Source organism: Erythrolamprus reginae, chromosome Z (assembly GCF_031021105.1).
Source record: "Erythrolamprus reginae isolate rEryReg1 chromosome Z, rEryReg1.hap1, whole genome shotgun sequence".
Lineage (NCBI taxonomy): Eukaryota > Metazoa > Chordata > Lepidosauria > Squamata > Dipsadidae > Erythrolamprus > Erythrolamprus reginae.
The window spans coordinates 151,063,467-151,078,119 of NC_091963.1; the positions used below are offsets into that span (position 1 = coordinate 151,063,467).

General features: G+C 50.4%; 2 protein-coding genes across 3 annotated transcripts; both read right to left on the reverse strand.

Annotated features, from left to right (window-relative positions):
* Positions 1 to 172: 172 nt before the first annotated feature.
* On the reverse strand, positions 173 to 9,970 carry PHF23 (PHD finger protein 23). Of its 2 annotated transcripts, XM_070728912.1 has the most exons (6): positions 9,860 to 9,970; positions 9,227 to 9,258; positions 8,648 to 8,740; positions 5,468 to 6,209; positions 4,913 to 5,015; positions 173 to 1,471 (listed from the first exon to the last, which is right to left on the reverse strand). In XM_070728912.1, the coding sequence occupies exons 1-6, from the start codon at positions 9,879 to 9,881 to the stop codon at positions 1,018 to 1,020; spliced, it is 1,446 nt and encodes a 481-aa protein (XP_070585013.1). In that variant the 5' UTR covers positions 9,882 to 9,970; the 3' UTR covers positions 173 to 1,017. The 2 variants fall into 2 exon arrangements, with proteins under 2 accessions (XP_070585013.1, XP_070585012.1); XM_070728911.1 differs by lacking the exon at positions 4,913 to 5,015 and having other exon boundaries at positions 9,860 to 9,965.
* A 1,453-nt stretch (positions 9,971 to 11,423) lies between these two features.
* Positions 11,424 to 14,350, reverse strand: GABARAP (GABA type A receptor-associated protein). The gene is made up of 4 exons (XM_070728914.1): positions 13,815 to 14,350; positions 13,613 to 13,691; positions 13,270 to 13,388; positions 11,424 to 12,023 (listed from the first exon to the last, which is right to left on the reverse strand). The coding sequence occupies exons 1-4, from the start codon at positions 13,995 to 13,997 to the stop codon at positions 11,955 to 11,957; spliced, it is 450 nt and encodes a 149-aa protein (XP_070585015.1). The 5' UTR covers positions 13,998 to 14,350; the 3' UTR covers positions 11,424 to 11,954.
* Positions 14,351 to 14,653: the final 303 nt, after the last annotated feature.

Consider the following 14,653-nt stretch of genomic DNA (forward strand, 5'->3'; position numbering starts at 1 on the left):
TGAGCCAGTGAAGGGCGGGAGGCTCCGCAAGTGGGCGCCTTGTGCGGCGTCACGTGGGCGGAAGCCCACACGACACTCCTGCATCCCTGCGCGGGCGGAAGTGAACCTCCCTTGCCAGGGCAGTCTACCTGTTCCACCACCACCACATCAATGAAGAGCCGAGGCCGCTATAGAAACTGCCAAAGGGTCTACGTGTCTTTATTTACATTCGAAAACTGCCATGTACACCGCTGCAAATATTAAACAAAAAAAAAAGTGTGGGGGGGGAGAGTGTGGCCTGGCCCAGCCTTCCCCCCCAAAAAACTCGGTCAGGCCCCTTCTGGGCCTCAGAAGATCTGGAGGGAATCAACATGGGGTGTGACGTGCAGGAGGACCAAAGAACTCCTCCTCTCCTGCTCTTTATTGGTTCAAACCAGGTGTGTGTGTGTGTGTGTCTCCAAATGCGGGGCCCCCTTTTTAACACCGGAGGACTACAACTCCCAGAATTCCCCAGCCGACACTGGCTGGCTAGGGAATCCTGGGAGTGGAAGTCCGCCAGTCTTGAAAGGGGCCCACATTTGGAGAGACCCCACCTGGTTCAAAGAGCCTCAATATTAAACAGGGTCAAAGTCAACAAAAGAAAACCGGGACTGCTGTTTTGCCTCTCAGACAGTCCCACCCCCCCACCGGGGGCAAAAATCAACCGTGTCCAAAAAATCAGGAACACAAAACAGGTTTAAAAAACAACCGAGAAACTGACCAAAAAAACCCAACAACCACCCTTTTTTGTCTTCTATTTACAAAGAAGAACGGGACAAAGAGGAGGAGAGAAGAGAGTCCAAAAGGAAACCATTTGTGTGTGTGTGTGCCTTTGTGTCTGTGTGTACCCCACGCTGGCTGTCCTTACAGCCAGCAGCCTGCAAGAGTGGACATGGGACTTTCCCGAGCGTCTGATCGAGCCCACGAACAGGAGAGGGACGGTTTGAGTGGGTGGAGGCCAGGAGGGCCCGCTGCAGCTTAAGCTGCGATCAGCTGATCTCAATAAGTGCTGGAGTCATCGTTGCCGCTTTCCGCTAGCCCCGGCGCCCCGATGTTCAAAGGCGACCCCGATCCAGCGCAGCCCAACACCCCCTCCTCCCTCTCTGCTCCGTCCGCAGTCATGGTTATTTTTTCGTTTCCCTCCCCCCTCTGAGGGATGAAAGCCCGACCGAGAGCCACGGCCCCCTGCTCCTGTGCTAGGGCTCCCCTCCGCCACCCCGCGGCGCCGGGGGGACCGTTGTGCCGAGAGCCATAGGGGGCTGAGGGGCCAGCAGCGCCTGCTTCCGCGTGCTTTCTTTGCACTTCTGACAAAAGAAAATGTCGGGGACGTTGGTCTTCTTGATCTTGGCGCAGGAGAGGTGGATCCAGGTGCCGCATTGGTTGCATTCGATCATGGGTCGCCCGGCAAACGGCTTCTGGCAGTAGCAGGTGATGAGGTCCCAGGAGTCGTCGCCTAGAAAAAGCAAAAGGGGCATTGAGAATGGGGACACCTCCAAGGAAGCACAGAGATATTCAAGGAAAATGTATCTGCCTCTCCAACTCGCTCTCTCAGCTACTGAACAACTATAGGATGGAATAGAATACAACAGAATAGAATAAAGAGAAGACGGAATGGAATAGAATAGAGAAATTAGGATGGAACGGAATAGAATAGGGAATACTGTACAGAATGAATAGAATAGAAAACAGGATATAACAAATGGAATGGAATAGAGAAAGAACACAGAATGAATAGAACATAGAATACAGAATAAAATAAAATAGCATACAGAATGAATAGGATACAAAATACAGAATTAAAATAAGAAAATAGAATAGAGAAATTAGGATGGGATGGAATAGAGAATGCAGAATGAACAGAATATAAAATATAATATAATAAATGGAATGGAATACAGAATGAATATAGAAAATGAATAAAATAGCATACAGAATGAATAGGACATAGAATACAGAATGTATAGAATAGAATACAAAATAAAATAGAAAATAGAATAGAATTTTATTGGCCAAGTGTGACTGGACACACAAGGAATTTGTGCTGGTGCATATGCTCTTAGTATAATGACATAATGTTTCTTGCCTGAACAAAGGGTTAGACTAGAAGACCTCCAAGGTCCCTTATGGGCAGCTTACAGGAATAAAAACCCAATATAGAAACAATAAAATGGAATAGCCCCCTCCTATCAGTAAGGTCCCTGACTTAGCATCATTTTGTTCAGTGACCGCTCCAACTTACGATGACCACTGGAAAAAGGAAATTACGACTATTGTTCACACTTACGGCTTGTACCATCCCAGTGGTCAAGTAATTAAAATTCAAAGACTTGTCAAGTGGCCTGTACTTATGCCTGTTGCAGTGTCCTGGAGTAAAATTGATCCCCTGCTGCAACCTTCCACAGGGGAAGTCAGATTCACTAAACAATCCTGCCAGTAATTTTAACAACTACTATTGAATGAGTTACTGATGGCAAGAAAGGTCATTAAAATAAGGCAAAATTCACTTAATATATAAATGGTCCAATTTGGCTTTTTGTTAACGTTTTAAGTCTTTCAAAACAATAAACCTATGCAGGAGATGCCACACAGGATATTTTAGGGCAGGTTTTCTAACTCCTTATTCCTTTCTGAGTCTTCCAAAAAAAAAGAAAAAGGACACAACTTAAATCTACCTACACAATTTGGAAGGACAACGTTGAGATATGTGCTCAGAGGATGCTAAGGAACTGAAAAATTGGCCCGCTAACAGAATCTCCCACAAATCTGACAAGAATATAGTAAAGGAAATGGCTGTCAAACCGCCCTTGATAACTGGATAACTTGGCCTTTTTTAAGACTTGCAAACTTCAACTCCCAGAATCCCTCAGCGGGCTGAGGAACTCTGGGAGGTGAAGTCTGCAAGTTTTAAAAGTAACCAAGTAGGAGACCCCTGATCTAAAGGAGTAACATACATTTTAACAAATAACTAAATGAAAGCGGTTCCGATCTTGGAAGGGGTAAAGTAGAGATGGGGAAATAATAATGTGCATTATTCCCAGATTTCCTGAGCCGGCAGGGGAATATAAAGGTATCTAGGAGCTGTAATTCCCCACCTTTAGGGAATTTAAAAAAAATAATTTAAAATTAAAATTAAATTTAAAAAACACCCTCTCAAATATCGCAGGATTTGTGTGCCACCTTAAGTCCCAGGAGAAGGGCAGCATAGAAATCTGACTAATAATAAAATAAAATAAAATAAAATAAAATAATAAATTTAAGGAACAGGCCTCCAGGCAGGGAATAAGACTTGGCTGCTACGTAATGGGTATTGTTCAAACGTGGGGGCCCGTCTCTTGTGGGCCCAGGAGGCTGGGAGACTAAACCCAGTTTACCCAAACCTTCGTTTGAACCAGTTTAGGGACCTTCCATCCATCATCCAGTCCGTGTGAATCTAAGGACCCACAAACTCACACGGTCTGGCTCCAGGGGTTGGTAATTTGTGCCCATTAACTATTCATGGAATGAAGAATTTTATCCCGCCTTTATTACTTTATAAACAATTTAAGGTGGGAAATGAACCTAATCCTTCTTCTTCCTCCTCCTCCTATTCTTCTCCACAGCGACAACCCTGCAAGGTGGGCTAGGCTGAGAGAGGAAGAGGGGTTGGATTTTAACGTGGGACTAAAACTCACTGTCCGCTGGGGATTAGCGCAAAGTCACTCCCCTGGTTTTTATGTCTAAAGTGGGACTAGAACTCCCAATCTCCAAGAGGTTTGTCCAAAGTTACCCTGCCGGCTTTTGTGGCTCTGATATAGAACTAGGACTCACCATCTCCTGGTGATCGGCCCAAAGTCACTGGGTTACATATAAACTATCAATGTATGTTTAAGTGATATACCTTTAAGAGAAGTGTGCCTGTTGGCCATAAGGGGGAGCTAATAGTCCTGTTTCAGGGAGTATTATTGATAGTTACTGTATGTATAGAAGAACTGAATGTAAACATGCCTGGGATAAACATAGATCCATCCTAAGATAAAATACAGAAAATTGTATAAGGGCAGACTAGATGGACCATAAGGTCTTTTTCTGCCGTCAGTCTTCTAGGTTTCTAGAGCTGAATGCTGATGTATCTGGTTTGTATTTGATATTTGGGATTATATCTGTGATTTGAATTGACTAGATATTATTCTGCTGTATATCGATGTATAATGCAGTGGTACCTCTACTTAAGACGGCCTCTTCTTAAAGAATTTTCTAGATAAAAACCGGGTGTTCAAGATTTTTTGCTTCTTAAGAATCCAAGCCCGGAAAAATTTCCCAGGAAATTTGAGAGCGGCACGAAGGCCCGGCCAGTTTCCTGCCATTCCCCCATTAATCCCAGCCACCTCGGGCTTTTCTGGGCTGCCAGAGGAGCCTTTCGGTGGCGCTTTCGGAGGCTTTGGCAGTCCAGAGTGAACGAAGCATTTTCCTTTCTCTGGGCGCTTGGAGAGGGAATAAACCCTCACGCTGCCTCCCACACACCCGGCGCGAGGTTGCCTCCCGGAGCGTCTGGGCATGGAAAGGAAAAAGAGGGTGTTTCGCCCTGGCCGAATCAACTCGGCTTCAGCAAACCGAGGAGTCACCACAGTGAAGGCGCCAGCTGCAAAGCAAGCGAGCGAGAGAAGAGGGGATCCCTTCAACATGGAAAGGAAGAGGAAGAAGGTAGCGGTAGCAGCCGCCGCCACCGCCTTTTGGTCAAAGGAGCGGGAGGTTTCCCCCCTTCGGCCGCCTGGGTTTCTCCCTCTGGGAGGCAGCCTCGCGCCCGGTGTATGGGAGGCACGTGCTCCTCCTCCTCGTCGCCTCAGAGTCCCTCTTTTTTTCCCTTTTTTTTTAAGCCTTAAAATTTTGGATTTTTTTTTTATTCCCCTCATCTCACCTTCTTCGTTCTGCAGCGATTCTCCTTCTCCTCTTCTTCCTCCACTTCCTTCCACCCAAACTCCGAGCTTTAATCTCTTTTCTATTTGCTCTTACATTGATTCCTATGGGAAGAATTGCTTCTACTTACAAACTTTTCTACTGAAGAACCTGGTCACGGAACGAATTAAGTAGAGGCACCACTGTACATAGACTTTATATTTTCTAAGTCTGGTTCATCTGCCTGGATAGTCCACTGCGGTCACTGCTCACACCTTTACTCTGTATTAAAGTCTTGTTTCGTGGATGATATTTTATCCCCAAACAATCTAACAGTCGGCCAATTTTTCGTGCCTAAAGCGGGATTTAGAATTGAACTATTAACTGGTCGTTGGGCCCAAAGTCACCCAGCCGGCATCCATTGCTTTAGGGAGGGCTGGAACTCCCAGACACCCAGTCCGTTTAAGCCCACACACCAAACTCCAAAGCCCCCGTTCGGGCCAACGTTAAGAGAGATCGGGAGACGGGGCCCCGGAAATGAATCCCGACCGGGAGGTGGGACCCCCTCTTGCCTCACCTGATTCCACCATGATGTCCTCGTCCATCACCCTCATCTCGCCTTCGCTCGAGCTTCCTTCACCGTCCTGGCTGGTCTCCGTACTGATGCCCTCTTTCCCCTCCGTGTCCTCCAGCTTAATGGGGAAAGTGGCGGCCAGCAGCTCTGGCGGCGCCTGGACCGAGACACGTGCCGTGGCCGCCGCTGCCGCCCCCGCCCGCTCCTCCCCGCCCGGCCGCAGAGGGCCCGCTTTCTCCTCCTCCTCTTCCTCCACTTCCTCCTCCTCCTCCTCCTCTTCCGAGTCCGTCTCGCTCACGGAGGTATTGTGCTTGGGCTTCTCGCCGCGCTCGGGCCGTTTCAACTTCCGCTTCTTGCTCTTTTTGATCCGCGAGCGCTTCTCGCCCACCGAGTCACTACGGTTCCGCTTGGCGGCTCCGGCAGCTTCCAAGGCGGCTTTCCGGTTCCGCTTGTCCTTCTTCTTGTCGGAGGCGGCGGCAGTGGCGACTTTTGGCCCGGCTAACGGGGGCGGCTGCTTCCCCACCGGGTCCAAGTCGAAAAGGGAGTCCTTGAGCTTCATTTTCTCCAGCAAGGAGCTGTCGGATTTCAGGCGCCGGAAAGCCGCTTTCTTCTTCGACGATTTGGCCTTTTTGACGAAGGTCTCGATGGTGTGCAGGTCCGACTGCGTGGATTCCCAGCCGTCGCTGTCCACCACGCTCTCCGGACGGAGCGGGGAGTTAGATCCAGACGGCGTCCAGTCATTCTCCTGCCAGGGAGACAAAACACAGATTAGCCCTAATCCACCCAGATTAACGCATGTCCAGATTCAGGGAAAGAAAAATATAACAACCTGACCCAAATAATTAGCAGGTTTCAATGCCAGGAGAGAGAGGCACAGTTTCATTTTCATATGAAGGCCACGATGACCTGGCTTTGACCAACAGGCCCGGGAGCCATAAATTCACATTTTTTATGGCCAATTATATGAATGGTGTGCATATTTATGATTCTGACTGTCTTTTTTATAACAAATGGGTTTTTTTATTATGGGGTTTTAGTCTTTGATAATGTTCAATTTCTTTTTTATTGGTTGTATCTATTTATATTCAAAGTGTTGGTTATGACTTATAAAGCCCTTCATGGCACCGGACCAGATTATCTCAGGGACCGCCTTCTGCTGCACGAATCCCAGCGACCAGTTAGGTCCCACAGAGTGGATCTTCTCCGGGTCCCGTCAACTAAAGAATGCCGCTTGGCGGGACCCAGGGGAAGAGCCTTCTCTGTGGCGGTCCCAGCCCTCTGGAACCAACTCCCCCCAGAGATCAGAATTGCCCCCACCCTCCTTGCCTTTCGTAAGCTCCTTAAAACCCACCTCTGTCGTCAGGCATGGGGGAATTGAGACCCTCTTCCCCCTAGGCCTTTACAATTCTATGCATGGTATGTATGTATGTATGTTTGATTTTTTTATATTAATGGGTTTTTTAATCATCTCTAGTATCAGATTACTATTGTACACTGTTTTATTGTTGCTGTTAACCGCCCCGAGTCTCCGGAGAGGGGCGGCATACAAATCCAATAAATAAATAAATAAATAATAAATAAATAAATATTGTGTTTATATTATTATTGTAAGCCGCCTGTGTAAACAAACAAACAAACAAACAAACAAATAAACATTCATCTGGCTAGCATCCTTAGTCTGTCAGTTTCAGCACATTATTATATTCCCTGGTTAGGGCTTTTTTAAAGGTTTTTTTCTTCCAGCCCTAACCAGGTGCTAACAATGTTTCCAGCTCTTCTTACCAGCTTGCAAGCTCTTTCGTTGTCACCAGCAACAACACAAAAACAGCTGTTGGGTCCAGTTGTGTATGATGAATAAAGCAGGGCTTTCCAAACACGGCCCCTTTAAGATGGGTGGGACTTCAACTCCCAGGGATCCCCAGAGCTTGTCCACCCGTCTTAAAGGGACCACATGTTTGGAAAGCCCTGGAACAAACCCAGTTGGATAACATCTGGATTAAACATGGTTTCCAAAGCAGCAGCCCAACACACCACGACTTAAAAACTTCCAAAGTATCTAAGGGTTTATTTGGGCAGCACCCAAATATGTTAACTGGGGATTAAACACCTGTAGTAAGTAATTAAGGAGTTTGCAAGCCAGTTTGTTTGCCATCTGGATTAAACATGGTTTCCAAAGCAGCAGCCCAACAAACCATGGCTTAAAAACTTCCAATGTATCTAGGGTTTATTTGAGCAGCCCCAAATATGTTTTCAACTGGGGAATAAAAACCTGTAGTAAGTAACCAAGGAGTTTGCAAGCCAGTTTGTTTGCCATCTGGATTAAACATGGTTTCCGAAGCAGCAGCCCAACATACCACGGCTTAAAAACTTCCAATGTATCTAGGGTTTATTTGGGCAGTACCCAAATATGTTAACTGGGGATTAACCACCTGTAGTAAGTTACCAAGGAGTTTTCAAGCTAGTTTGTTCGCCATCTGCTGCTTGGGAACCTTGAAAAGATTAAGCCAAGTTCCAGGAAACAGCCTAGCTTAGCAACATCCAAGGTTAAAAGGGGGGGGGGGAGTAAGAAACAAGCCTCTAATCCCAATCCAAGGTCAGCTTCAAAAGAGGGCAGTAAAGCGCTTGCGAAGCGGTATATAAATCTAAACGCTACTCCTAATGCTAAAAAGACAGCTGTAATGCCCAGCCTGAGAACTACCTTTCCCAAGATGCACCGCGCTTCAGAAAAAAAAAAAAGGACCATGCCGCGCTTGTCCCTTTAGCCTCGCTTTTGGACAAGAGTTGGCCTACATTTCCCAGCATGCACCGCCGAGCCGCGTCGGGCCCGAAATGGCCTCGGAGGAGGCTGGGAGTTGGAGTTTCCTCCGGCTGGAGCAAAAAAAAAAAAAAAAAAAAAGCAGGACGGGGAAAGAAAAGAGGGAGAAGAGCAGCCGGGAAGGGCCAGGAGGGGCTTGCAATGCAGAGAGAAAAGGGGGGGAGGCATCTAAGGAGACCCCCCGTTTGGTCTCCCCCCTCCCCATGGAAAGCTGCCACGCGGGGAGGGGGGGGGAGAGAGCTTCCCTATTGGCTTATCTCTGCTTCCACGCGTGCAAGACTTCGGGGGAGGGGGGGGGGGTTAAGAGGGAAGGGCGACCCTCTCCCCCCCGCGAAAGAAGAAGACCACCACCCCAAAAAATCGCTCACCTCTTTGGAGGAAGGGATATAGCCGGCGTACGCTAGGACAAAGCTGCAGAATTTGTTGAAATCCTCGATGGTGCGGTGCCGCTTCTCGGGAGGCTGGTAAGGCGGGGAGGGGGGGGGGAATGGAGTGGGGGGGAGAAAAACGGTCGTTAAACGGAGACTTCGCATGCGCGGAGAAAAAGGCGTCCGGCGTGGGGGGGGGGGGAGAGAAAGGAGGGACGCGCAGGAAAAACTCCCCCCCTTCCCCATTTGCTCCTCGCATCCAACCTGCCCCCCCCCGCTCCAAATAGGGTCTCTCAAGGCCGGGGGTGGGTGGGAGGCGAGCTTCCCATCCGGAGCACATGGGGCTATGTTGCAAGCAGGCTTTGAACGGACTTGGGGGCGGGGGCAGGCAAGGGGGGAAGCCCACCCCCACGACAGACCGAGCGCTATAAAGCCCCCCCTTCCTTCTTTTTCAACCAGCGCTGGATCTGCCCCCCTCTCCCCACCCGCCAGAAACTTTATTCTGCCCCCCCCCCCACAAACTCCCCTCCTCTCCCTCCTCTTCCCCCCCCCCGTTTCTTCTCTCTCTCTCTTTCTCACCTGCGTCTCGGCTTTGAGGCTCGGAAGGGGCTCTGGAAGGGGGGACAAAAAAAGAGGAAGGGGCTTCTTGTGAGTGCGGGAGGGGGTGGGGGGCTTGAAAGGAGAAGAGGCCTCCCGGCGGTCTCTTCCCCCCCCCCCACTCCCCTGTTCCACCCCACCCCGAGCGAAAGAGGGAAGGGGGGAAAGAAAGCGCCGCAAAAAGCGACCCCCCCTGCCTCCCCATGCGGACCCCCACCCTCCTCTTCCCGCGACCACCCACCCGCTGCCAGCATTGCGGGGAGGGGCCGCTGACCCCCCTCCTCTCTCTCTCCCCAGCTCTGGCTGCGAGGGGGGGGGAGGCTGGCAGGAGACATTAAAGACTTTAAAGCCCCCCTCCCCACGGTTTAAAGAGGGGAAGGGGCTTCTCCCCAGCTCCCCTCCCCTCCCCTCGGTCGAGAAGCGAGTTCTCAGACTCCCCCACTCCTCAACTTTGCCCCCCCAGCTCTGGACTTCCTCCTCGCCCGGCTCCAACGGACCCCCTCCCTCATAACGGAGAGGGGGGGTCTTCCTCAGCCCCCCCCACACACCTCGTTTCCCGCCCTCCCCCCTCGCCCGCCCGCCTCAGACTGGCTGGCCTCGCTCTCTCTCCCTTACCTTCGGGGCTCGGCTCCGCCATGGCCGGCCCCGGGGACTCGCAAAGCCGCCGCCGCCGCTTCTCTCGCCGCCTCGCCCGGTGCCGCCGCCGCCGCCGCCGCCCTCCTCCTCCTCCCCCCCCCTCTCCTTCCCTCCCGCAAGCTCGGAGCGGCCGCCCCTCCCCTCCTTTTATGCCATGCCGCGCTGCATCTCGGGAGGTGGAGTCTCGCCAGCCGCAACGGCGTCCCGCCGGCAGAGCTCCTCGGCACTACTGCTCCCGGCGGCCCGAGCGACGCGCTTGCGCGGTGAAAACACCTGCGGGCCCGCCCTCGTCGCGAAGCGCGCCGGGTTATATGGTCTCGTAGGCGGGAGGGGCGGCGGAGGGGGGGGAGACGTGCGTGCGCACACTAGAGAAGGAGGATCTTGGGGGCTGTAGTCCTCGAGCTGAGGAAGCAGGTGACTTGCAGGGCTGGGCTGGATTTTTTCAAGAGGGGGAAACAAGCGGCTTTCTTGACATGCTCAGGGGGCGTACGTGTGATGGCAAGTGTGTGTGGGCAATTCTGAGTCCCATTGGGACTGGACCGCATATAAGCCAAAATAAATTAATTAAATTCCAAGACACGTGTCTCGTGTGAATATGCAGCCACTACTTGGCTCTTTGCACTTGTTTCGTCTTGCCTGCAAGAGTCACTCTATGAAGACAAACCACCATTATTTTTTTGCTCACTGGATAATTGTCCCATCCTGGTCAAATTGAAATTCGTTATGGAGAGAATAAGCCAACATGTGTTCGAGCCAAACAACGATGGTGCAAAGATCAGGAAGCAGGGATCCAACTTTCTAAGGTGGAAAGTTTACCCTTTGACCCAGAGTAGGGGTGTGTGTGTCTCCAAACCTAGCTCAACTCCAGGAATTCTCCATTCGAAATATGCCTGTTTCCGCTCCCGCCCCCCCCCCAGGTCCTATAGGGGCCAGATTAGAGGAAGGGATCACAAGAGAGTAAACAAAGAGTTGACTAACGCAGAGTCGCAAAAGCTGCCACGTTTGGAGGGGGTGGGCATGACAATGCAAAATTCCCGAGGGCCCTTGAGCTGCCAATCAAACTTTGTGTGTGGGGGAGGCTCTCCTTCGGTTCTAAACCCCCACTCCACCCCACCTGCCCAAAATTACTTCCTTTCTCTGCTGGTTGGCTTTCACTCTCTTTGTGGAGCTGGAGGGGGTGCAACACTTATCCAGGGTAGCTCAGGAAGGAACTGGGCTGTATTAAAAGCTGGAACACTTTTTTAATTATTTTAATTATTATTTAAATGTTCCCAGAAGGTGTGATGAGGCCCCTCCTGAGTCCTGAGCTGTTATTCTTTGGCTAGTTAAAAGGATTGAGCCCACCACCGCATCCCCTCGAGGGCTGGAACATGGAATGTTGGGGGCAGATTCCGAGAGTCACAACGGTTGAGAACCACAAGGCTGGATCAGAATCTTCCCTCCACCGGTTGTTCACGTCGTCTGTCCCCCGGTTTTCCCCACGTCCCCGACGTTGTGTATTAAAAACCAGGACAATAAAATAAATCACCCAGAGTCCAACACGTTCTCCTTTATGTATACCTTTTTTTGGTTTTTGGTTTTAATAAGCATTCGTTTCCCATCCTGTTTCCCCAAAAACTCTGGTTACAGAAGTCTTCCCAGATGACGCACCGGGTGCGTGGTGAAGGAAAAGCAAATCAGGGAAAACCCAAAAAAAGAAATGGGGAAGGGTTTGTTGTCGTTCTGGGAGAAATATTCCAGGTTCTACCTTTTCAAGAAGGGAAGGGGGAGGAAGGAAGGAAAGGAGGCACAACAGAGGGAAAATTGCCAAGTGGGAGGTATTTTAATTTTAGCCACAACCACCTCAAAAGAAAACCCAGAGCCAAGCCAAAGAAGGGAGGGAGGAATTAAAAGAGGAAGTAAAGATTCATAAAGAGAGAGAGAGAGAAAAAGAACCCTTGATTTTCTCAGAGCAGGGGGGGGGAACAACCCAACAATTTTTTTAACATAAAATCAACAACAAGTAACAACAGAAAGTGCAGGTCCCTTCAGGGGGCAGGGGGCCCCTTGGCGGCAGCTGGTGGACACGGGGGTCTTACATGCCGCCATAGACACTTTCGTCGCTGTAGGCAATATAAAGAAAGAAATCCTCCTCGTGGTGTTCCTGCAATGCGGAGGGGGGAGATGCTGTTAGAGTAAGTCAAGCCACCCAACTTACCTGTCGTTCAAGTTGTAAAATTTACACACTGTCTGATCATTAGGAAGTTCAAATGTGCCCCAAATCCCCAAACAATCTACCTGGATGGCTAGCAGGGTTGAGGAATGGTCTGTAGACTCCCCCCACTCACCCACAAACACCTGCCACCCTGCTATCTCTCCGTCCCAAAGACTACAGTTCCCTCAAACCCTCCTTCTCTCAACCAGGGTTCAGGTCTTAATTTGATTGGGAAATTTATTTATTTATTAATCGGATTTATATGCTGCCCCTTCTCTGAGGACTCTCTGCAAGTCACAAAGCAAGTAAAAAAATAGCCAAATGAAATGGTAAAATATCACAATCAGTTATTTAGCCCTTTTAGAATTACTACCTTCTTTTATTGGCTGCACACTTTAGTATTAATAATAATAATAATAAATGATGTTTCCCCAAAAATAAGATCCAGTCTTATATTTTTTTGAACAATGAAATAAGCATTTGGCCTTATTGCCATGTTCTCAAAAGCCCGATTGGGCTTATAATCAGGGGAGGTCTTGTTTTGGGGAGAAACGGTAATAATAATAACAATTAATAATAGTAGTAGCTTATTATTGCTTCTATTATTGTGCTGTTTTGAAAGTACACCGTGCTTGTGTACCAGCAACAAATTCCTTGTATATCTACTAACCATCCTCTGACAAATAAATAAAAGTATAAATCACAATAAATTCTGGCAGGAAGATTGATGGGAGGACAGGAATTCAACACAGCTAGGAGGTTGGGGCTCATCCGAAGGCTTTCATTTTCTCCAGGAATCCTTTTGCCAATTGGTTGTTTACTGAGGTTGACACACAATTTGACGGGATCTATCTATCTATCTATCCATCCATTTTTGTTGATAAGGAAAATGAAAATTCACCATATATAAAGACTAGTATAGATATATTTCATATATATACAGATTTTTTTTCTGTCCAATATGACAGGAGGAACTGAGACAAGGAGGGAACCTGTAGCCAAGAGGGTAAAGCTGTTGCCGCCCAGGTTTAAATCCGGGGAAGGGTCTGGCCAGCTGATGAGAGCAAAATACCTTGAAATACATCTGTACTAGTCTCTCTTCCTTTTCATTAATAGCAAAATTATGCTACATATACCTATGTATTTGGCGTGTTTGGGGTTTTTGGGAGAGAGAGAAAGATTGGGAAAGACCCACCTGGTAGAGCTGGCCCATAGTAGCACTGGTGGGGGGGATGACGTTGTTGACGAAGAAGAACAGGGCGTCCTCAGCCCGTAAGTGGATCCTTTTCCGGATGAGGAAGTAAAACTGGCTCACTGGCGGTGTGTGTGTGTGGAAAAAGGCACCAAGAGGAGATCCCAGTCCAGGAGAGGAGGAAGCATCAAAAAACAAGGGGGAAAAGAGACCATTTAAACGGGCCTGGGAGGGGGGGGGGGCACCCATGGCTTCCGGGGGGGTTGTCAAATCCCCCCTCCTCCCAATTCCCTCAAAGGGCCTCGCTTCTCTCTCCCCCCTCCCCTCACCTATCCGTCTGTCTCACCTGTGAGATCGGAGGGCACCAGGTACTTCTTCTTATCCAGATCCCCTATTCGAGCCTTGGGGGCTTTTTCCACGATGACCTGCCGGAGGAAGAGACGGAATGGCTGACGAGGGGGTGAAAGACTGACAGGAAAGCCCCGTCCGGGAAAGTCCGGACGCCCCTCAAAAAGAGGCGGGAGGGGGGCCTCTTAAGAGAGACTCACCGGGACTCTGTCCGGGTACTTCTTGCGGATCTTCTCCCCCTCGCAGCGGCGCTTCTCGAAAGGGTGCTCCTCCTTGTAGACGAACTTCATGGCGGCGGCGGTGGCGGCGACGGGCGGAGGAAGCAACGCGAAGGACCGAGGTAAGAGGAGGGGGGGCGGCCGCTGCACCCAAGCAGCGCGCATGCGCGGGCACCGACGAGCCGCAGCGATCCGAAGGTGGCTGGGGGCGGGAAAGGAGTCCCGGCTAGGCCGCGGCCACGCCCACCGACGGCTTCTCCGGCCTCCCAAACAACGGCGGGCGCTGTTTCGACGCTGAGATAGCCGTATGGGAATCCTTGTCAGCAGACAACGCCTACCGGGGTTCCTCGGGACGGGAGGGAAGGACGTTTCCCCCCCGCTTTCCACTTTGCCGAGGCTCCGCCCCCTTCTCCGCCGCGTGACGTCACCCGCCGTGCGTGGCTCGCAAGAGACCAAAACAAAGTAGTGCGCCGATCCGCCGCGGGGGTGGCGGCGGAGGCGGGGTAAACGAGGGCTCGAACGGGACAAAAAACCGGGGGAGGGGAAGGTCTTGAAAGGAAAAGAGGTGGGGGTACGTAAGGAACGACCCACCTCTCCCCATAGGAAAAAAGGGACCACCCTTTGAAAGGCTGATGCGCGGAAGGACACGGCAAAGGGGAGGGGCAGTGCAACGTCCCGTCATGTGACTGACGTCACTGGAGAGGAATGGTCACGTGGGCTCCGCCCCCTCGCCCAAACAGGCGCCGGTCACATGATGTGCGGCCTCAGGCGGACTACAAGGCCCGCCCGCCCCCGTATGGGCGTTGTAGTCCCACAGGGAG

What these genes read in the sequence shown, in the direction of transcription:
- PHF23 (XM_070728912.1), bottom strand. Translation starts at nt 9,881, where the DNA reads ATGGCGGAGCCGAGCCCCGAAG. An exon ending in GCCTCAAAGCCGAGACGCAG is followed by an intron (nt 8,741 to 9,226) that starts GTGAGAAAGAGA and finishes CCGCCTTACCAG; the next exon opens with CCTCCCGAGAAGCGGCACCG. An exon ending in ATATCCCTTCCTCCAAAGAG is followed by an intron (nt 6,210 to 8,647) that starts GTGAGCGATTTT and finishes TCTCCCTGGCAG; the next exon opens with GAGAATGACTGGACGCCGTC.
- GABARAP (XM_070728914.1), bottom strand. Translation starts at nt 13,997, where the DNA reads ATGCGCGCTGCTTGGGTGCAGCGGCCGCCCCCCCTCCTCTTACCTCGG. An exon ending in AGTACCCGGACAGAGTCCCG is followed by an intron (nt 13,692 to 13,814) that starts GTGAGTCTCTCT and finishes TTCCTCCGGCAG; the next exon opens with GTCATCGTGGAAAAAGCCCC. An exon ending in GGTGCCCTCCGATCTCACAG is followed by an intron (nt 13,389 to 13,612) that starts GTGAGACAGACG and finishes ACACACCGCCAG; the next exon opens with TGAGCCAGTTTTACTTCCTC.